This window comes from Oncorhynchus tshawytscha, linkage group LG12, assembly GCF_018296145.1.
Source record: "Oncorhynchus tshawytscha isolate Ot180627B linkage group LG12, Otsh_v2.0, whole genome shotgun sequence".
NCBI classification, from domain to species: domain Eukaryota; kingdom Metazoa; phylum Chordata; class Actinopteri; order Salmoniformes; family Salmonidae; genus Oncorhynchus; species Oncorhynchus tshawytscha.
Window position 1 is genome coordinate 62,486,650 of NC_056440.1, and position 23,371 is coordinate 62,510,020.

At 41.7% G+C, this 23,371-nt stretch overlaps 2 protein-coding genes across 17 annotated transcripts in view; both read left to right on the forward strand.

Moving 5' to 3' along the window:
• The window catches only part of LOC112235723 (tight junction protein ZO-1-like), a 144,875-nt gene extending 141,747 nt beyond the window's left edge, over nt 1-3,128 (forward strand). For all 15 annotated transcript variants that reach the window (XM_024404218.2, XM_024404208.2, XM_024404205.2 and 12 more), the window contains one exon: nt 1,316-3,128. In XM_024404218.2, coding sequence (XP_024259986.2) covers nt 1,316-1,410 — 95 coding nt within the window. In that variant the 3' untranslated portion in view covers nt 1,411-3,128. The remainder of the gene's footprint in view (nt 1-1,315) is intronic.
• A 1,038-nt stretch (nt 3,129-4,166) lies between these two features.
• LOC112263630 (protein FAM189A1) overlaps nt 4,167-23,371 on the forward strand; it is a 146,061-nt gene continuing 126,856 nt past the window's right edge. For both annotated transcript variants that reach the window (XM_042330873.1, XM_042330874.1), the window contains exon 1: nt 4,167-5,021. In XM_042330873.1, the coding sequence (XP_042186807.1) occupies nt 4,797-5,021 (225 nt within the window). In that variant the 5' untranslated portion in view covers nt 4,167-4,796. The remainder of the gene's footprint in view (nt 5,022-23,371) is intronic.

A 23,371-nucleotide genomic window follows, 5' to 3' on the forward strand; every position in this document is an offset into this window, starting at 1 on the left:
CAGTACTAACAGATATTCTGTTGTGTATGTGAGAACAGTCTGTGGGTTGGATCTGAGATCTGTCTGTCTGACAGCATCAGAACAGAACTGAGACAGCTCTCTGCTCTCCCTCCGTTCCTCTCTAAATGTCTTAATGATAAACTTGGCACCGCCGTGGATTAGCTACTATTTACTCTCAGCTAGAATTGGACTTGAAGGGCTAAATTAGCCTACTGCTGCCTCGTTGGCTTGTTCGTTTGTTGTCCTGCTTCGTTGTAGATGGATTACAAGGCTATGCTCTAATCCTCTTATTGTAAAACAACTTCTTTAGCTTCATTTCGTCTCGACTTGTGTCTTGCTCCTCACTTGCCCATGCCCAATGGTAGTTTCCTGTAGGGAAGCAGCATAGTGTGTGACTGAATGGTCTTGGTTTAGAATGGTTCTGAAAGAAGTCTGCTCACGGATGGGAGATATTCAATCCAAACCACACATGATCAGTTTACTTCTGAACAAACATTACCTTAATGTACTGATGTCATTATGAGTTTCACAGTGAACATTCCTCCTCCTGCTGCACTGGCTAATTGTGAACCTCTAACAAATCATCTGAGTCATTGACAGTTGATCTGAGTAAAATCAGTTAAACACCTCTTGGTCCTCATATGGATCCTATCTGATAGGACGTGTCATTGCTAAAATCCCTTTGACATTTAGGAGTAATTACACTATAATGATTATGATGCATTATCCTCCCTTGTGATTTCCTATCAGAACAGCAAAGCATGCTAAAAGCCTGCAATTTTTATGCACTTTGATCTGAACATCTCATAAAACTCACTTTTCTCACATGGCCCTGAGGGAATGAATGCAATTATCTGAAATAATAGTGCTTTAAAATGCAACTGCATTGTGGTTTGGAAGAAATGGTGCAGTTTAGTGTAACAATTTTGAGTCTAAAGCCGTTTTTTTTTAACCAATTATTTAAATTGGTTATTCTGTGGAGGCAATACTCTTGGCTCGAGGCCTGGGCTGGAACCCACCCATTAATTTCAAATTACAGTCGCTTCCAGTACATACTCTATCCTTAAGAGCTATAATTTGAAATGAAGAGTGGTTTTAGCAATGTAATGTGAAGTTCACTTCTGTCAAGCTACATCCTGGGGTGTGTACCACAAACTGAATGTATATATAGCTTTAATGGAACAAAGGGTGTTTTAGTTTAGTGTTTGGAGCTTGCTCGTTGTCAGTTTAGCATGAAGTGCATTATGTATTATGAACCGTATGCCCTTTCTCCACCTGTTATCATTACCATGTTCCTTCTCTCTCTCCCCCTCAGGTGATCCCAAGAGTTGGCAGAATCAGTCTCTCCCTGGAGACCCCAACTACCTGGTGGGAGCCAACTGTGTGTCTGTGCTCATCGACCACTTCTGAAATGTGCAACAGCTGGCCTGTTACTGAATGTGAAACCATGAGGAAAGGAGTGATAATAAACACATACACACACACCATTTCTCCATGGGTGGACCATACACAATGAAGTATTTACACCCAGTGCTCCAGCGTTGTTTACTGTGCCCATGGAAGATGGAGGGAGACTGAAGTTGCCCCTGCGTGCTGTCCTTTAACTCTTTCCGAGGTCTTGAAGAAAAGTCAAAACACACAAAACGATTTAACCAGTGATGGAATGCATGCCCTGTGCCACTGAGTAACTCATCACATTATACGCCAAGTTTGAACTTTAATTGTTACATAACAGGAAAGATGGTTTGAGGTTTTTACTATTGAAGTAGATGGACATACATGTAGGTGTATTTATACTATATATGCATACAGTATATATAATAGATGGTATAAATATCATTTTAAATTCAATTCTAGAAAACTGAATTCAAGAATCAGACTTCAACCATTTTGTCACCTTTTGAATTGGCTGACTTAAAAGCCGGTCACATGTTTTCCACATTGACGGATTTGCGAAGATTTTGGAATTCGGTGCCAGGGAGATGGGCAGTAAAGTGATGAAGATGTAAATGTATGGCTTTGTGGTAATGATTATGGTGATAGTAAAGTTGGCAAGCATCCGCAGAAGAGAAAATGAAGATGCAGGTGGAATACATTGAGGTGGATTTAAAGCCCAGCTCATGCCTCTAACATGTTCATCCTGTGACTCGAATGGCTCTTCCTTCCTTTCCTTTTTTCTTTCTTTCTGTAAACTGACCTTGGATTCACTTTGTATTGACTACCAGAATTCTACTCCTGCTGTATCAAGATCTATGCATGTGCTATGACTCAGGTCCAGAAGCCTGCTCAGTTCTCCCTCACCATGTTAAAACCCTCTTACATTAACAAGCAGTGATGCCTTATCTGCAAATTATTCACTTTTTCAGTAAAAACCTCTGGGTTCTTCTAAGTTATGATGATAAATTATGGAAGAATGAAGTTTTCTCTTGCCATTTTGTCAACCCACTGTATAAATGAACTTGGGTTTAGCGCACAAGAACAATTGAGGCTAATAAAGGTATGCTTTCTTTATCTGCTATGCATATGACTTCAGAAGAAAACGAAAAACATGACAAAAAAGACACGTGGCTGTACATAAAGTTAGCATATGGCCTTGGTTCTTGGTTTGTAAATTAACTTTTGTATGTCTTTGTTATTTTGTATAAAACTTTGAGAAATATGTTTAAAAAATAAATGAATTGACCATGGTTTACTTTGTATTCTGGTTATACCCTTGAGCCTTGGAACTTGTAACTATTAGCAGTAATAAAATCCACATTTTCTACCAATATTCACACTACATATAAATAATAATAATTGTCACACAAATCTTTTGATGGTTATTTTACAAATGAGTAAAGTGCTTGGGTTAAACAACTTTGCAGACCTGTTCTTTAAAAGGGTGTGCTTTGAAAGTGTCCCCCTCATCTGTTTGTGATACTGGATGCTGTATTATTTTGTGCCCTGAAATGTATTTTTGTACTAATAGACCATATATTACGGCACACCAGTACTGTTTTCTTTATATACGATAACACAGCTTCAATTGGATATTAGCTCTTCACGTGTGGCTGACTTTTTTTTTCTCCTTTGTGACACAATTTTAAGTATACCACTGTATTAATGAATAAAATCATTTTTAAAGTAAAGTGTTTCTGGGGGGTTATTGTCATTTTTATGAGACCGATATTCCATTCTAATAGTTTAAAGGATTCTCAGGTGAAATATGTAATCATGTTAGTTTTCTCCTTAGACTGGATTTCTGTAGTTTGATCTTCATCCATTACAAAGCTGAGAGGGGGGAAGGTGGCTGCTGTAGAATTTCTGTTATCTTTAGATACTGCGGCATGATTTAAGTGCAGTACCAGCTTGACTGGTGCAGATGGTGCTCTAGAGCCCTGTGGCTGGGTCTCCACAAGGTCAGCACCACAGCAGGCTGGTATTCAAAGATTAGGGACTGTAAGTCTTTAACCTCTGTTTGCATTATGAAGTACATTTTTACAAAGCTGGAGAATATAAACTTGTTTTAATGCAAATTCATGTTTTTACTCCCAATGTACTAAAAGTGTACCTAATCTCAGTTGATGGTTCTCAACCTTTGCGAATCTAATAAAGTAGGCTTGTCTGTATGAAGTATAGATGGATCATTCAAATATATATATTTTTGACCCACCACCCAATGTTCTAAATGTATTCGGACAATCACAACAATGAGAATAGATAGGTTGTCATCCATCTGATTTTGTGCTATTACAAACCAAAGCCGAGTCATTCATCTGTTTCAGATGCATATAGTTGTGATTTGTATTTTGATGGAATGACATTCACTATTGTTGTCTCTAAATTATCTTTAGGCCTATACCCAGGCCTATGTCCTAACACTTGGTTCGGGGCTATAATTTGAAGAAATGTATGAGAAATTGGTCATTTGAATTCCGATAATTCATAGATAACTCAAATGATAAGTGCATGGCTTCACAAATGATAAGAGCATGGTCATCTTTTTAATGTTCATATAGTCTAATTATTTGTAGACGCAATCACATGAGGCTATTTTTTGGGATGCGAAGTGGCCCCTCAACACTCCGCACCATCGTAGTATTGATCGCCCCAAACACGCATTGTGACAGGTCCCCATTACGCAGTATAGCGACCAAAGAACAGCGTGTAGCTAGCTGCATCTCCTCCCGCCGCGGGTAGTTTGCTGTCGTCTGTGAAAACCCTGCGCCTGTGTGAAATAGCATACCCACGGCCACGCTCTCTCTGCATGTACCTTGCTGCGCGTTTGACAGTGGAATACTAGCCTACATAAAAGGGTGACATTTATTCCCGTTTCATTTCAGCTATACGTTTTTACTTGCCGATGTTCTTTAAAATGTATCCTGTAGCAATGAAAATAAGGAAGTATAATGAATCCTCGTGGACTATGATTTGATGGACCATTTCTCAAGCTTTTCCTCGAAAACCCGGTTACCTTACCTAATAGCTCGTTATCCTGTGTTTTTGCGGAATCGATTTGGGTAGCAGCACAAGAAAGTCACTACGCATCTCATCCATCACACTGTTGTAGCCTTCAGAATAACAGGCATTTACACATCTGCATCTTTGGATAATTAATGCTATTTAATGGAGTCTCCTTCAAAGGAACCATTTAGTAGGACTGGTGTTATATGCTTTTTGGACACCGTTGCTTATCAAGCTTAACGTTTGGACATAGGTTACTTGCTTTGCTGTTAGGTACCACTTTTGGATGCTGTTGGAAATAGCTTAACCCATTTTTTTCGATAGCTGATACATCAACTGTTTTCTTCGTGACAATGCCAGTCCAAGCAATGCCCCGAGGTCGTTCGCTCAGCCCCGCGTCCCTGTCCCGTAGCCTCTCCAGACTCAGGGAGTTTCGGACTCGGACTCGGATCATGCTTTCTCTCGGAGTTTCTCAGATGGTTTTGGGAAGTCTGATTTTGGCAGTCAGTTTTGCCGCTCTGGCCCTCACTACCTCACCAAGGGTCAGACATTCGTGTCCATTTTGGGCAGGTTTCTCTGTAAGTATTTATTTAAGTATTAATATTCATCCAACATGTGGGTTTATGTGTGTGTGTTGTGGCTCACTATTTACTGTTGTTTATCATTTGCCTCATTTCGCGGGAAATAGATCTGGCACGTGCTCACACCCGGTAAACATATCCAGTTGGCTCGACATGTGTGTTTTTTAAGTTTTTTTGTAAATTATGCAGACGTTGTAAAATCAACATTAATGCTATTCATTATTTCGTTTCTTGACTGTCACCAACTGAACAGTGGTTTTAAACGCTCTCATTTGGCATTTTGTTGTATAGGCTACAGATGGCCTATCGTTGTGAAATATCTACTCTCATTTAGGCAAGATGAATTAGTTGCATTCTTTGTGTAATCTTGTTGCAATTTGTTTGTAATAGTATTGCTCAAAATAAATAATCAGGCACTGTGTGAAGGATTTCTCTCAGCAAGAACACTGAGTGCTATTTTGGCCCTCATCTTGTTTATGGATGGGAGTCTCACATACTGGCTTTGCAACCTGGACTCAGGTGAGACGTAATATAGTTAGTATGATATGTATGTTTGTGTGATATGTTATGTTTGGGATGGTATGTATTAATTTGTGGTTGTCCATCATCCATTTCGTATGATATGTTACGAACATAGAATTGGGAATTAGAATACTAGAATGGACATGAACCTTCTTATTATGGGACAAAGGTCAGCTATTTTGGTCAGGGAGCTGGTCAACCATGGTTTTGCCAGTACTGTGATAAGATATTGTTTAAATCATGAATTTGAAGAAATTATATGCACTGTATGTTTGTTAGCTAGCTAGCCAGCTAGTTTTAGAGGAACGATTAAATTCAAATTAACTGCCAATGTGCCAACATTCCATTCAAACAATGCAGTCAATCCACAGCCATACACTGACTGAAATCAGTTGACGATAGAATTTAGACAAGTTGTAAATGCAACAAGTCTGATTGTATCATATAATAGCACTCACAGCTTTAAAATAAAACATAAATTGAGACATTTAAGGTCTGTTTACATATATTTTAGAGGCTATTTATAATGAAAATTGGTATAAACCCCATATAAACTGTATTTATAATGATAGGACAATATTTTAGGTTGACAGTAATTCTATTGCACAATTTCTGACACATCACATGCCTTACTTTTACTTTCCTGCATCAGTGAAATCAGGATTATGCCTCTGCTGCCAGTCATTCCAATTAGACTGGTTTGGATGTCATGATCATGAAAAGCATGCAGTTAGGCATACTTGCTGTAGGTCTATAACTGTGATGATAAAGCTAAATGTGTGCAGATTTTTGTTTACTATGTTACATTTAGTCTATGAGACCAGCCTGGGCTCTGCGGAAGTCTGTAGGTTAGAGGTTCTTAGCTTGCAGCTGGGCCATTAGTGATGAGGGCTGTTCTTGGCACATGCCCCGAACCCATGTGGCGCTGGTCATATTTGTCTAACTTTTCCTATGAAGAGAGTCCCTGTGGAGAGAGTGGTCTTATCAATCTATTTCCCTGCCAATTTGTGTTAAAAGTTTTTTTCTCTCTCTCTCTCTCTCTCTCTCTCTCTCTCTCTCTCTCTCTCTCTCTCTCTCTCTCTCTCTCTCTCTCTCTCTCTCTCTCTCTCACAACAACAAATGTAACTGTAAGGCTCAATGTTCAATGAGCAAGAAATGCACTTTCAAGTAACTTCTCGCTTTCATTGTGTACTGTAAAGATTGTCTTAGTGGGACATTGTTTTCTGCGCCTGAAAATTTCATTGCAGTTTCTCTAAATATTTATGAAGTCACTCTTCCTTGATTTCCTGCCAGAGATCCAGCCAGTACATTAAGCTGGGAGGCAGTTCCATTAATTATAGAGGGATAATTGAGGCAGTGTACAGAGGGTGAAAGGTGGTCTCTGGAACAGGGGATATGTGTGTGTGTGTGCTTTGTGTGGTTTGTGTGTTGTCGGAGATAAGCAACCTTGGGGTGAAAGTTCACAGGTCGGGCTATGCTCCTGGAGATCAATTCCTGGGGTTCACTCACTCAACAGATGTACACTACATGGTCAAAGGTATGTGGACTCCCCTTCAAATTATTGCATTCGACTATTTCAGCCACACCCGTTGCTAACAGGACGATTCTGTGCTTCCAACTTTGTGGCAACATTTTGGGAAAGGCCCTTTCCTGTTTCAGCATGACAATGCCCTGTGCACAAATCGAGGTCCATACAGAAATAGTTTGTCAAGATCGACATGGAAGAACTTGACTGGCCTGCATAGAGCCCTGACCTTAATCCCATCGAACATATTTGCGATGAATTGGAAATCATTTAGATGTGATACAAAACATGGAACAGGTGTGCTTTAGAACCATGCAGACACCTCAGATTGGTCGTGTAGGCTATTTTTCAGATTCAGCCTGCTGGATTTAGGACGGCATGGACACCACAGTGTGTGCGGACAGGCTGTGTGAAGTTAAAGCTTCTGAAAGGCTGGTGTATAGGACCAGCACGGGAGAAATGAACAGAGGCAGCTGCTGTCTGTGTTGCGCTTTTTCTTTGAGTTGTAAAAGGAAGACGAGCAGAAACTGGCTACTCTTTAGTTGACTGATCTTGCTGGCAAGGTAACGACTGTTTGACAGAAAAAATTGCATATATTCCCAGTGCTGAGCTAGTAGTGTAACTGACATGTTATGTTAGCTACTGTTTCATCCCCTCTCGACTGAAGTGAATTAACTACTAGTAGCTTGCTAGTAGCTACCACAGCTATCTGTCAGGTAGCAGTATCTACCAGCTGTTGTGTATATGGAAATGTTTTGTAGCCTTTATTTTGTCCCTTATCAACAGAAGTACATTTGATGATGTATCATTGTACCATTAGCTAGAGCTTGTCAAATGTTAGCTAACATTAGCTAGCTAGCTCACTAGCTTTTGCTATTCTTTTTGCTTCAATCACACTTGACCTGAATCAAATGATGAAACCAGCAATTGAAGATCAATATTCTGCACAGTCAGTACACAACACTTTTCTTATGATCTTAGCAGGATCAGATGGTGACAGGTGTTCCTGCAGGGTCAGACAGCCATGGAAGACCAGTCTACGGAGCTCAGGTGGATTTTGCAGTATCTTATAATGATCAGTGAATGGATACAAAGTTCCGTATTGAGTTGATGGGTAGGCTACAGTCTGGGATCTGGGAATAATGGTCATTTCAATTGTTGAACCATTGATTCTATTCTTGGATAATATAATGTATAAATGTACACCAAGGTAATTCTTTGTCATGCCTCATCTGAGCAGGATCAGATGGTGACAGGGGTCTTAGCAGGGTCAGGCAGCCAGGGAAGACCAGTCTGTAACGGCGCAGAGGTGAATGTTTGCAGATGCAACACTTTATTCTCTCTGTGCAGCAAACACTGGACAAGACAGATGCTTCAAAGAATGAAACTATTTTAAGACAGTCTGACAAACCTCTAAAGTTGATTTCCAAACTGTATCAAGAGTTGGTAGAGGCTTTTCACGATGAGACAAAACATGTAAAACATTAATTATATGGAGGATGTACTGTTTCTGTGTGTTAGTGTGTAGGTGTATGTGTGTTTTTATTCAACTTCCATTGAGACATACATAAAAAAGGAAGTTGTGTTGGCGAGAGAGTTCAGTTATTGACTAGACTGGTGGGGGTCGGGCGTGCAGGTGGCTCGGGCTGTCTGGCTGAAATTTGATATAGCGGATGTCTTGAGAAAGACAATCAAAAGTATTTGTACTTTATTTGTAAGAGTTGTTAATTTGTTAGTCTATTGGTTAAAGGTGTGACACAATATTGATTATTGAAATATCATTGATCTAGTTCAGTCTTATCAATCACTTAAAGATATTTAATAATGATCTTACCTAGCTTGATGACTGTGGGCATTTTGGCTTATTTTTTTTGTTCTAAATAGAGATGGCTAAAAAGGCCATGGAAGGAGAGGACCATCATCCCCAGTGAATTTTATAAAAATAGTGAAACACAATAATTATACTAAATATATTCATGTCACCAAATAATGTATTAAATCACACTTTTTTTGCAATGAAGGTCTACATTAGCCTCAACAGAAGTCTGTAGGGTAGTGTAACAGTTGTTAAAGTACTATGTGAATTTCACCAGGTTCATATATCAATATGTTGTGTTGATTTGTTATTATGCATGCCTGCATCCTGGGAGAAGGGGAGTGTGTACTTACGTTTTGCCCTGCGTGCTCGTTCTCAAATCATTTTGATGCACTATGAGAGGTAGGCACGCTTTTTCTGTCTTCAGAAAAGTTTGATTCTTTAAAGTACAAAGTCATACACACAGTGTTTTGTTCATGAATAATGATGTATATTTAGAGGTTACTCATAAGTGGATGGTATTGTTAAGATGCACTTGTAATTGTACTTTTTAGGATGATATCAACATTCTGAATTCAACATGTGGTTAATAGCTAGCTAAGGTATTAGCAGGCTATTGTATGTGTGAACGATTGCTAGCTCCTCGAATGATCCCAGTCCCTCCTATTGTGCATCTGTTGTAGAAAGAGGAGACGATTCTCAGAACATATGTGCTCTACAAATGTTTTATTTCCTTTTGGATGCAGATGCAGGGTGCAGAGAGTGAGTTCTGCTTAATTAAAACTACCTGATCTCCAAAGTCCACATCTATAGTCTCAATCAACCACACACAGCGCAGAGTTACAGCGGTGCAGTACACCACCGGTTACAGTAGCACCATGGTGTAGCTGGTGGACAGCTAGTTTCCATCCACCTCTGGGTACATTGAAATCAATTCCAAACCTAGGAGGCTCATGGTTCTCACCCACTTCCATAGGCTTACACAGTAATTATGACAACTTCCAGAGGACGCCCTCCAACCTATCAGAGCTCTTGAAGCATGAACTGACATGTTGTGCACCCAATCAAAGGATCAGAGAATTAATCTAGTACTGAAAGCATAAGCTACAGCTAGCTATCACTGCAGTGCATAAAATGGGGTGAGTAGTTGACTCAAAGAGAGAGAAAAACAATAGTTGAACAGTTTTTAACAAATTAATTTCTTAAAAAATTAAGGAGAAGCAAGAGAGAGAGCTAACTATATTTTGTTGTATTTTTTTTCTCACTTTCACTTATCTAGAGAATGCAGCTAGCTAAATTATCCTACTCAAACACCCAGCTCAAACAAAGAGGGATGCTATGGCTATCCAACACTGGACCTTTCCCAGTTTTATTAATTTATTGGCACCGGGGCCCACCGGTGCAACTGTTAAACTGCATGCTGAATGTACACTGTACTGCAGAATTGTAGCAGGTTTACTAGCACGTTAGTTCTAGTAGCTATGTAGACTGTGAAGTTAGCTAATATGGTGACAATGATGTAGGCCGTGTGTAGCGGATAGTGGTTAGAGGTTATGATATCAAGGTTTGGCTTGGAATGTTTTTTTCACCTGGTTACAGCTGATGTGTTGTGCACTGAAATCCACAAGCGAAGGGAAAAGGTGAGATGAGGAGTGTGTAGATGCAAGAAGGAATTAAAGAGCAAAATGATCATGCTGTTTGTTTGTGGCTGAACTGTGTTGTGTGATTCATTCCGCCGATTCTGTTGAAAAACATTTCTTAAACATAAGCAAATGCAACGAAAAGGATAAACATACCTGAATTTGTTTGCGACTGTTGAACTAATAATTACAGCATAGATCAGCTAGATGCAGGCAAGAGTGTGCAAGGCAATATTGAATGTGTCACTGTATGTCACCTTGATTACTCAAGTTTTTCTCTCAACCTGTGCACCTACGTTGTAAACTTTCATTCATTTTTTTAGGTTGAGGCAACCTCATGATGGGTATAGGGACAATTCAAGTATCATGAAGTAACCTAAACCTATTGATGTTACATTGAGCTTTGTGAATGGAATATGAATGACAGTCATCCAATATGCTGTAATAGAAATATGGCCATGCTCCCAAGTGGCGCAGCGGTCTAAGGCACTACAGACCCGGGTCTGCACACAATTGGCCCAGCGTCATCCAGGTTAGGGTTATGGGTTTGGCCGGCTGGGATTTCTGTGTCCCATCGTGCTCTAGCGACTTTGGTCACCAGTTGGACGGTGTTTCCTCCGACACATTAGTGCGGCTGGCTTCCAATCAAATTTCAATCAAATGTATTTATAAAGCCCTTCTTACATCAGCTGATATCTCAAAGTGCTGTACAGAAACCCAGCCTAAAACACCAAACAGCAAGCAATGCAGGTGTAGAAGCACGGTGGCTAGGAAAAACTCCCTAGAAAGGCCAGAACCTAGGAAGAAACCTAGAGAGGAACCAGGCTATGAGGGGTGGCCAGTCCTCTTCTGGCTGTGCCGGGTGGAGATTATAACAGAACATGGCCAAGATGTTCAAATGTTCATAGATGACCAGCAGGGTCAAATAATAATAATCATAGTAGTTGTCGAGGGTGCAACAGGTCAGCACCTCAGGAGTAAATGTCAGTTGGCTTGTCATAGCCGATTATTCAGAGTATCTCTACCACTCCTGCTTTCTCTAGAGAGTTGAAAACAGCAGGTCTGGGACAGGAAGCACATCCAGTGAACAGGTCAAGGTTCCATAGCCGCAGGCAGAACAGTTGAAACTGGAGCAGCAGCACAGCCAGGTCGACTGGGAACAGCAAGGATTCATCAGGCCAGGTAGTCCTGAGGCATGGTCCTAGGGCTCAGGTCCTCCGAGAGAGAGAGAGAAAGAAAGAAAGAAAGAAAAAATTAGAGAGAGAGAGAATTAGAGAGAGCATACTTAAATTCACACAGGACACCGGATAAGACAGGAGAAATTCTCCAGATATAACAGACTCACCCTAGCCCCCCGACACACAAACTACTGCAGCATAAATACTGGAGGCTGAGACGGGAGAGGTCGGGAGACACTGTGGCCCCATCCGACGGTACCCCCGGACAGGGCCAAACAGGCAGGATATAACCCCACGCACTTTGCCAAAGCACAGCCCCCACACCACTATTGGGATATCTTCAACCACCAACTTACCATCCTGAGACAAGGCCGAGTATAGCCCACAAAGATCTCCGCCACAGCACAACCCAAGGAGAGTGCCAACCCGGACAGGAAGATCACGTCAGTGACTCAACCCACTCAAGTGACACACCCCTCACAGGGACGGCATGGAAGAGCACCAGAAAGCCAGTGACTCAGCCCCTGTAATAGGGTTAGAGGAGGAAGCGAGCAGTGTGTCAAGAAGCAGTGTGGCTTGGCAGGGTCATGTTTCGGAGGATGCATGGCTCTCGACTTTCACGTCTACCAAGTCCGTAAGGGAAGTTGCAGCAATGGGACAAGACTGTAATTACCAATTGGGGAGAAAAAGGGGTAAAAGTTAAAAAAATATACAGTTGGGAGAACAAGTATTTGAAACACTGCCGATTTTGCAGGTTTTCCTACTTACAAAGCATGTAGAGGTCTGTAATTTTTATCATAGGTACACTTCAAATGTGAGAGACGGAATCTAAAACAAAAATCCAGAAAGTCACAGTGTATGATTTTTAAGTAATTAATTTGTATTTTATTGCATGACATAAGTATTTGATACATCAGAAAAGCAGAACTTAATATTTGGTACAGAAACCTTTGTTTGCAATTACAGAGATCATACGTTTCCTGTAGTTCTTGACCAGGTTTGCACACACTGCAGCAGGGATTTTGGCCCACTCCTCCATACAGACCTTCTACAGATCCTTCAGGTTTCGGGGCTGTCGCTGGGAAATACGGACTTTCAGCACCCTCCAAAGATTTTCTATTGGGTTGAGATCTGGAGAATGGCTAGGCCACTCCAGGACCTTGAGATGCTTCTTACGGAGCCACTCCTTAGTTGCCCTGGCTGTGTGTTTCGGGTCGTTGTCATGCTGGAAGACCCAGCCACGACCCATCTTCAATGCTCTTACTGAGGGAAGGAGGTTGTTGGCCAAGATCTCACGATACATGGCTCCATCCATCCTTCCCTCAATACGGTGCAGTCGTCCTGTCCCCTTTGCAGAAAAGCATCCCCAAAGAATGATGTTTCCACCTCCATGCTTCACGGTTGGGATGGTGTTCTTGGGGTTGTACTCATCCTTCTTCCTCCAAACACGGTGAGTGGAGTTTAGACCAAAAAGCTCTATTTCTGTCTCATCAGACCACATGACCTTCTCCCATTCCTCCTCTGGATCATCCAGATGGTCATTGGCAAACTTCAGACGGGCCTGGACATGCGCTGGCTTGAGCAGGGGGACCTTGCGTGCTATGCAGGATTTTAATCCATGACGGCGTAGTGTGTTACTAATGGTTTTCTTTGAGACTGTGGTCCCAGCTCTCTTCAGGTCATTGACCAGGTCCTGCCGTGTAGTTCTGGGCTGATCCCTCACCTTCCTCATGATCATTGATGCCCCACGAGGTGAGATCTTGCATGGAACACCAGACCAAGGGTGATTGACCGCCATCTTGAACTTCTTCCATTTTCTAATAATTGCACCAACAGTTGTTGCCTTCTCACCAAGCTGCTTGTCTATTGTCCTGTAGCCCATCCCAGCCTTGTGCAGGTCTACAATTTTATCCCTGATGTCCTTACACAGCTCTCTGGTCTTGGACATTGTGGAGAGGTTGGAGTCTGTTTGATTGAGTGTGTGGACAGGTGTCTTTTATACAGGTAACGAGTTCAAACAGATGCAGTTAATACAGATAATGAGTGGAGAACAGGAGGGCTTCTTAAAGAAAAACTAACAGGTCTGTGAGAGCCGGAATTCTTACTGGTTGGTAGTTGATCAAATACTTATGTCATGCAACAAAAAAATGCAAATTGATTAATTAAAAATCATACAATGTGAATTTCTGGATTTTTGTTTTAGATTTCGTCTCTCACAGTTGAAGTGTACCTATGATAGAAATTACAGACCTCTACATGCTTTAAGTAGGAAAACCTGCAAAATCGGCAGTGTATCAAATACAGTGCCTTGCGAAAGTATTCGGCCCCCTTGAACTTTGCGACCTTTTGCCACATTTCAGGCTTCAAACATAAAGATATAAAACTGTATTTTTTTGTGAAGAATCAACAACAAGTGGGGCACAATCATGAAGTGGAACGGCATTTATTGGATATTTCAAACTTTTTTAACAAATCAAAAACTGAAAAATTGGGCGTGCAAAATTATTCAGCCCCTTTACTTTCAGTGCAGCAAACTCTCTCCAGAAGTTCAGTGAGGATCTCTGAATGATCCAATGTTGACCTAAATGACTAATGATGATAAATACAATCCACCTGTGTGTAATCAAGTCTCCATATAAATGCACCTGCACTGTGATAGTCTCAGAGGTCCGTTAAAAGCGCAGAGAGCATCATGAAGAACAAGGAACACACCAGGCAGGTCCGAGATACTGTTGTGAAGAAGTTTAAAGCCGGATTTGGATACAAAAAGATTTCCCAAGCTTTAAACATCCCAAGGAGCACTGTGCAAGCGATAATATTGAAATGGAAGGAGTATCAGACCACTGCAAATCTACCAAGACCTGGCCGTCCCTCTAAACTTTCAGCTCATACAAGGAGAAGACTGATCAGAGATGCAGACAAGAGGCCCATGATCACTCTGGATGAACTGCAGAGATCTACAGCTGAGGTGGGAGACTCTGTCCATAGGACAACAATCAGTCGTATATTGCACAAATCTGGCCTTTATGGAAGAGTGGCAAGAAGAAAGCCATTTCTTAAAGATATCCATAAAAAGTGTTGTTTAAAGTTTGCCACAAGCCACCCGGGAGACACACCAAACATGTGGAAGAAGGTGCTCTGGTCAGATGAAACCAAAATTGAACTTTTTGGCAACAATGCAAAACGTTATGTTTGGCGTAAAAGCAACACAGCTCATCACCCTGAACACACCATCCCCACTGTCAAACATGGTGGTGGCAGCATCATGGTTTGGGCCTGCTTTTCTTCAGCAGGGACAGGGAAGATGGTTAAAATTGATGGGAAGATGGATGGAGCCAAATACAGGACCATTCAGGAAGAAAACCTGATGGAGTCTGCAAAAGACCTGAGACTGGGATGGAGATTTGTCTTCCAACAAGACAATGATCCAAAACATAAAGCAAAATCTACAATGGAATGGTTCAAAAATAAACATATCCAGGTGTTAGAATGGCCAAGTCAAAGTCCAGACCTGAATCCAATCGAGAATCTGTGGAAAGAACTGAAAACTGCTGTTCACAAATGCCCTCCATCCAACCTCACTGAGCTCGAGCTGTTTTGCAAGGAGGAATGGGAAAAAATGTCAGTCTCTCGATGTGCAAAACTGATAGAGACATACCCCAAGCGACTTACAGCTGTAATCGCAGCAAAAGATGGCGCTACAAAGTATTAACTTAAGGGGGCTGAATAATTTTGCACGCCCAATTTTTCAGTTTTTGATTTGTTAAAAAAGTTTGAAATATCCAATAAATGTCGTTCCACTTCATGATTGTGTTCCACTTGTTGTTGATTCTTCACAAATAAATACAGTTTTATATCTTTATGTTTGAAGCCTGAAATGTGGCAAAAGGTCGCAAAGTTCAAGGGGGCCGAATACTTTCGCAAGGCACTGTACTTGTTCTCCCCACTGTATATAAAAATAAAATAAAACAATCATCGTCCTCCCTCATCTTAAACGTTACGACTGCCACTGCTATACTGATTGTTCCGTTTTTAATGCTGCTTTATTACTCTGTGTGTATTATACTGTGTTCGTACTATACAAGTCTACTGTTAGTGGCCAGTAAGGATGGTTTTACTTTGCTTCCTCCACGTTGGAGTCTGCCATGCCCTGATGTAAGTGGCAGCCCAGAACAAACCAGTGTTTCTGGGTCAGTGCCCATCACTCCGCTCCCCAGAGGTGGAGCACTTCTCCAGAATAGGTATTCTGTATTCTCAGACTGCCTGATTAGAGTGAAGAAATGAACACTGTCTCTAAACATGCCCCTCTCTCTCCTCTCTCCACCCTGCTCCTCCACCCCTGTCATCATCCAGACACAAAGAGCCTGGGCTCTGTCGCTGACCACAGCGGGGCGACAGGCAGCGCGGGGGATCAGTATGCATGGCTTTCAGACCACACATGCAGAGTAGATTTCTGAACGAACAAATCAGTATGTCGTCCTCTGCCACTTTGTGTGTGATCTACCATCTTGCTAATTAGCTAAACACTTGTACTACTGTTTGGATGGTGGAATGAATGGAATGGGTTTATATACTGTAGCGCTGTTCCAAAACTAATAGACCTATGAAATATTTATCATCCATAAATCTGTTGCATAACGTGTGGAAATGTCATGTCAGAAAGATTGTTAATCTTATTGAGAAAGCAATAAGTAGAAGAAAAGGCAGCAATCGATTGAAGAAACCTTTGCCAAGCCAATAATAGCTATTTTCAGAGAACGTCAGTGAGGGGAGAGAATTGACAGCAGGGTGGTGGGTTGTGGTGGGCTGTGAACAGATCGACTGCAGTCCACAGCTCAATGCTAAATGTCCTCTGGCCTGGCCATGACACATTCCTTATAGAGACAAACTACTGTAGATCTGTCAGATGTTAATTATTTATTAGAGTAGCAACAGCATATCTATACTAGAATAACAACAGTTAGATGTGAAGCATTAGGAGGGACTGGTGGTGCTGTAGCTGCTCAAGCGGTCCTTATTCAGTACTGCATATTGCTGTACCCACTAACATGAACAGCAACATAAATGTCATGACTGCGTCTGAGCAACTCTTAAAAGCCAGCTGTCTGAATGTTGAATCCATCTCAATAGTGTGTGACGGGCAGAGACAGATCTGTTCCCCACCCTGACTTGTGTGTTGGTTCTAATATGATTTGGTTGGCTCCATAACTCACTCCAGTAAAACTGGGAGAAGAAGAATGAGAGGAATGAGAGATTGCGTTAAGGTTGGATGTAAATCCAGCAGACAGATTGAGTGTCTCCTCTGTCTCCTGTGGCTCCAGTGGATAGGGACAGTTCAGCACAACCTGCCAAATCACACAAAGTTCTGTGGAGTAGAGTAGCCACAGTGAACGGTGTGTCCTGCTCACAGCTGATATCCAGGCCTGTGACTGTAAGTGTGTGTGAGTGAAGACAGCTTCACTGATTCCTAACAGGTCTTCAGGCAGCTCTCTGGCCCGGGTCAACAGAACAGGAGCTCAGAGGATATCCTGTTCTGTTCAGGAGCTCTGCTCTACTCTCCACTGGCGCTGTGTTACTAATTATTAACACCCACTTGAGAACATACATCAATAGTCTGATAATATTATATTGTTGCCGACTGGCTGCTGCTGACTACCTGTTGGAGAGTGGATGTTGAAAACCCAAAGAGAGAATTCAGTGTCCCACTTCCGAATGGTGTTAGCATTAGAAATAGCCCAGCTTCCTGTTTCACTCTATTACCGCTGGTGGGGAAATGCTTTTGTGGGATTTCTTGCATGAATCAATGTATTAGAACAGATTCACAACATTATATTCACTAGTCAAACTGCTACATAACCCCTTGCTTCAGGATTACTTTGATGTGTAAAACATTATACAGTATTTACTCACCCGAGCAGTAGGGATTTTTTGGGGGAGGTTGGGGAACGACCACAATACTGTCACACTGAGTTGGTTTGTTATAGACCTTAAACTCTAGTCTTGGAGAGAGCAAGGGAGAGAGAGAGAGCGAGAGAGAGAGAGCAAGCAAGAGAGAGAGAGTGAGAGAGAGAGAGCAAGCAAGCGAGAGAGAGAGAGAGAGAGAGAGCATAAGTAATCAAGTTGTTTAAGTGTCTGGGTGTATGCCGAGCCTAATTCGTTCAGATGGAAGGTGGAGGGTGATTTGTACTGCGTGTCAGATGCTGACAGGCCCAGTGCCCCTCTGGTGCTTGGAGTTACACCATAGGCACGCGCTCCCTCATTTATTCAGCCCACTAGTCTAGTCCACCGTGTGATTCATACAGAGCTCCTAATGCACTGAGCCCCGGCGTGAGCAGGTAACAATTCTCTATTGGTTCGAGGCCAAGTACAGTTGAGGTTGGAAGTTTACATACACCTTAGCCAAATACATTTAAACTCAGTTTTTCACAAAAAAATTCCAGCTTTAGGTCAGTTAGGATCACCACTTTATTTTAAGAATGTGAAATGTCAGAATAATAGTAGAGTGATTTATTTGAGCTTTTATTTATTTCATCACATTCCCAGTGGGTCAGATATTTACATACACTACATACTTATTTTCCACCATAATTTGCAAATAAATTCATTAAAAATCCTACAATGTGATTTAACCCTGGATTTGTTTTCTAATTTTGTCTGTCATAGTTGAAGTGTACCTATGATGAAAATTACAGGCCTCTCTCATCTTTTTAAGTGGGAGAACTTGCACAATTGGTGGCTGACTAAATACTTTTTTGCCCCACTGTACACCTCCAATTGACTCAAATTATGTCAATTAGCCTATCAGAAGCTTCTAAAGCCATGACATAATTTTCTTGAATTTTCCAAGCTGTTTAAAGGCACAGTCACCTTAGTGTATGTAAACTTCTGACACACTGGAATTGTGAAACAGTGAATTATAAGTGAAATAATCTGTCTGTAAAGAATTGTTGGAAAAGTTACTTGTGTCATGCACAAAGTAGATGTCCTAACCGACTTGCCGAAACTATAGTTTGTTAACAATAAATGTGTGGAGTGGTTGAAAAACGTGTTTTAATGACTCCAATCTAAGTGTATGTAAACTTCTGACTTCAACTGTACATACTAGCATCATGCTGAGCCTCTCTCTCTATCCACTTATTCAGGAACACAGACATCTGCCGGCTGCTACAGCGTTGTTAGTGTAGTGTATGTGTCATAAGTGTGTACATAGTATGAGTATCCGGCCCCATTGCTGTGTGTATACTTTAGGATTGTTTTGGGCTGCATGTCTAACTGTAGGTTTTATTCAACATCTGACTCCAATCCCACATCCTGAAATCTCCGCCACCATGGCCATAATGTGACGAGGAGTGCAGCGGATGACACACAGGGCTGAGGGGGTAATGCTCTGCTCTGTGTGGGAGAGAATGGCTTTCGTCTCTGAGCAGTGGCCAATTTACCCACCCACCAACCACTTCGTCACGTCATTACCCTGCACTAAACAGGCAGAGAAACGAGCTGCTATGAGATATACTGTACCTCTGTGAGCAGAGATCGTTGTTTTTTACCCTCAGTTGGACATTGAGATGGTTTCCTACCTATGGTTTTATATATGGCTTTGCTTGTGCATAACATACCATCTTCTCTCTCGCTGTGTGTACGTACTGTACAGTAGGTTATGTGTCTCCAGGCATGAATGCTAGTCCCAGCAGCACATGACATGATTAACGGTTGCTGATTGAGTTTGCATCTTGTAAGTGATGGGGTTGGATTTCTGTCTAGGCTCCTTTGTTGTGGTGTGTGCGAACAGGGGAGCACTCTTCCTGCTCCTCTTTGTCTGAGACTGTGTGTGTGTGTTTGTGTGCGCGTGTGTGTGTTTGAGGGGGGGTAATGGAGATGTCATGTAGTGAGGTTCTGCTGTAGATTGGGCAGACAGCTGGGAAGCGCTGGGCTCCAGAATCCTGAGGGGAATAGCCAAGCAGAAAGCAGGAGAGCAGGAGAGAAGGAGAGAAGGGCACTGGCCAGCCAGGTACCTGAGAACTGATGGGAAAATCTATCACAGACAACTGCCATTGTAATTAATGTGTGAAGTGAAGAAGGTCTATGTGCTGTTCATTGGCTAGGTTCCCTGAGGAGATCTGATTCTCTACACCTCCCTCTTTCTCTCTCATCCTTCATCGCCACCACAGAGGAACCACCGTGAACTACAGGCGGTAAATAGCCACTGTTTTATGGATGAAATGGATAAGATAATTCAAATGTCATTCAAATATGAGCTTTTTGGGGCCAGTGATCCCCAATGGAGAATGGCCCCATACTGGAGGGTTGAGGCAGTTTTATCACTTTGATAGGAATATATTGTTTGTGTTGAATTTAAATGGGCCATTTAAGCTGTTTGCTCAGTACGTTGAAGAGGAATTACATTTTCCTTTATCTTTTCCTTTAGACTTAAGAAGAATAGAGAAGAAGCCAAAGGCTTCATATTCAATTAGCACAATATTTGCAGTGCCCACAGATGACATAATAATACTATTATAAAAAAGCGTATTACTCTGCCAAGGTGAACATTTCACCAAGTTGTGTCTTCTTTCCCCAGGTGTCCAGTAATTGAATAACCCATTGGTGATTGAATGATTTGGGCATGCTTCATCGAAAACAACGAAAAGAGAAAGTTAATGGAAGACATAAAACCATTGTCATCTTTGGAGCAATCAGAGCTGGGCTGTTCTCGACCAAGGAAAAGCCAATGGATCCTGAATAATGCATGAAACACTCACCATCAGAGCCGTAATTACATAATGAGGAAACCGAGGTCTGGAACTCTAATTTATTCTAATAAAAATATATATTTTGTAAACAATAGAAAATAATAAATTAGCCTATGGGTCGACTTCTAAATATTTCTCCCAGTGTTTATCAAATCTCAGAATGCTTATATTCTTGATCTGACTGAGTTATAATCGTGCCTGCCTCTTTGCGAACGAGTGGAATCATGAACATTGGTTTGTTCATTATTTTCACCTGCGTCCCCCAGATTTGCCTCATGGATTTGCCTTTTTAGCAGCACTTTCACCACTCTCTCAAACAGCTAACTCCGCTCTCTCGCGGCACAGGCTGATTGTAACGATCGTTGTTGGAAGGATTGGACCAAGGTGCAGCGTGGAGGCGTTCATCATATTTATTCATGTGAACCTGCAACAAAACAATAAAGAGTAACAAAACAAAACGTCCAGCTTTGTAGGGCTAAAAAGCAACAATACAAAATCAAGATCCCACAAACAACAGGTGGGAAAAGGCTGCCAAATATGATCCCCAATCAGAGACAACGATAGACAGCTGCCTCTGATTGGGAACCATACCAGGCCAACATAGAAAAGAAAAAACTGGACTACCCACCCTAGTCACACCCTGACCTAACCAAAATAGAGAAATAAAAGGTTCTTGAAGGTCAGGGCGTGACACCGATGGCCTGAAACATGAACGAACTACCCCAGCTCGGAGTCGGATCAAGTAGGCAACTAGAGACACTGCTGACAGTGTGTTTGTCAGATGCCGGGACAAAAAGCCATTTTAAAACCGTCCCACAACTCTTGCCGTGTCTAGACACATCCCTAGTATTACTTAACCAGCTAGGATGAAGTAAGAAGTTAGCGTTAAACGGAGCATACCTCAGAAGGAGCAAAAAATAGGCTACTAAGTTCTCATCTGAACTTTGCTGAAACATACAGGGATGTGGTGCTCAGTGGTGAGGCTGAGGAAGGCTGCAATGCATCCAGGAGGAAGCAGAGAGAGAGTTTAGTACAGTTGTTCCCAAACTTGGGGTTGGGGCCCCATGTGGGGTCCCCTGAGAAAATCTGTATTAATCTTATCAAACAGGTTAGGAACATATGTTTCAATATGGCCTATTTTCCCTATAGGCCGACAGTAAAATGCTATCAACATGCAAACAACACAGTTCTAAAAATGAAATACCATTTAGTTTATATCGGTTGTTGTTCGACTTCTCGATCACCCACTGGAGTTCATAGTTGACCTGCCATTACCCACCTTTTTCTACCACTACATCACTGATATTAATCTGTCATTGATGTCTGTTTGTGTGGAGCTTGATTAGTAATGCCTAGGAAGACAAATGTGAACACTAGTAATTTGAGAATTTATGATTTTATGTAATTCATCATTACAACTGACTGGACAGTCGCTGATGCTAGGTGTCAGTGTGAATCATTTATCCTATTTCCCCCCTTTCAGGGGTATAACACAATTGTATTGCTAATATGGTATGTGTTTGTAGATCAACTGAGGTGAATGAACCTACACAGCCAAGGTGATAATGCCTCGGATCCTTGTTGCATGTTTTTACTGTTCTCTGAATACCATTTTAATGAAATGTAGTAAATGAGCTTCAACTTTCAAAACAATTCAGACCTCACTAAAACTCAAACCCTGGTACTGCTCTGCCCCTCATTCACTGTCTCAACTACAAACAATGTCATATCTGAATAGTATTCAAATAATAGTGTACTACTTCTCACAATGAAATCAGAATAAATTGCATTGCATTACATCTGAATATGTTTTATATATTATTGGATACACATTCATTTGTATTTGATATAAGTGAGTCATAGCTCTCTTGTGACCAGACAAATGGGAGACATCCATAGTGGTTTAGATAGTGGTCATTAGTGGTTTAGAGTATTCCTCTGAATTAAATTTGTTGCATACTAATTGCCAAATTACTGGCGCCTGGGAGGGATGGGCTCACTGGAATGCCTCTCTCCCTGCGTGGTTAAACTTCATAACACCACAGAAAGAGGATACTGCCTTTGATTAGAGCAGAGCAGTGACTGTTAGTTAATACTCTGATGCTCCAGCTGTTGTCAGCTTTGTGTAATGGTAAAGGACTGGGCAATGGATAACGGAAGATGGATTGGAGCTGCTCTGTATTTAAGGTGAAAGAGTGTTCAGCCACGAGAGAGCTCCAGTATCAAGGTCAGCTCTCATGTGCAGCACTGTAGAAGCTCTTTACCGCTATGTGAGGGGATGGCAGGGACGGTGTATAACAGCATAATGTTCCATATGAAGGTCTTGCATGCGGACTACACTGGCCACGTGCATATGCATCCGCGCTATGATTTTGTCCATCCACACCAGATGCGATCATGACACGCAGGTTAAAATATCAAAGCCAACTGTGAACCAACTATATTCATTTGGGGGAAGGTCGAAAGACACATGAAACACCCACGGATATTTAGCTGTCCTGGGAGATGAACGTTGGGTTGTTATTTTACCTAACATCCACTTTTTAGCTGGTTCTTTGTAGAATTTTGACCCGGAGTCATACAAAATGGTGTGTTTCTCTACTCCAACAATGAATCCACAGATAAAAAGGGAAGCCTAGTTTGTTTTTAGTTATCTTTAATGAATCTCTTCTCATTTGTCTTTCAAGCATCCACGTGGGTTTGAATTTGACTGATATCCAATAAGGAGGGGACTTGCAGTGCTCGGCAGACCCCCGCTCACGTGTGCGAGCGGCGTGGGTGAAATGATTGAATAACATGTATGTGTACATTTATTTTAGAACACTCACGCACGCAACGTGGCCGGTGAGTTTGCGTGTGGTGTTTTATATTTCTGCTGAGCAGTAGGCCTACTGTGCACCTGCAGGGCGAGTGTGTCCT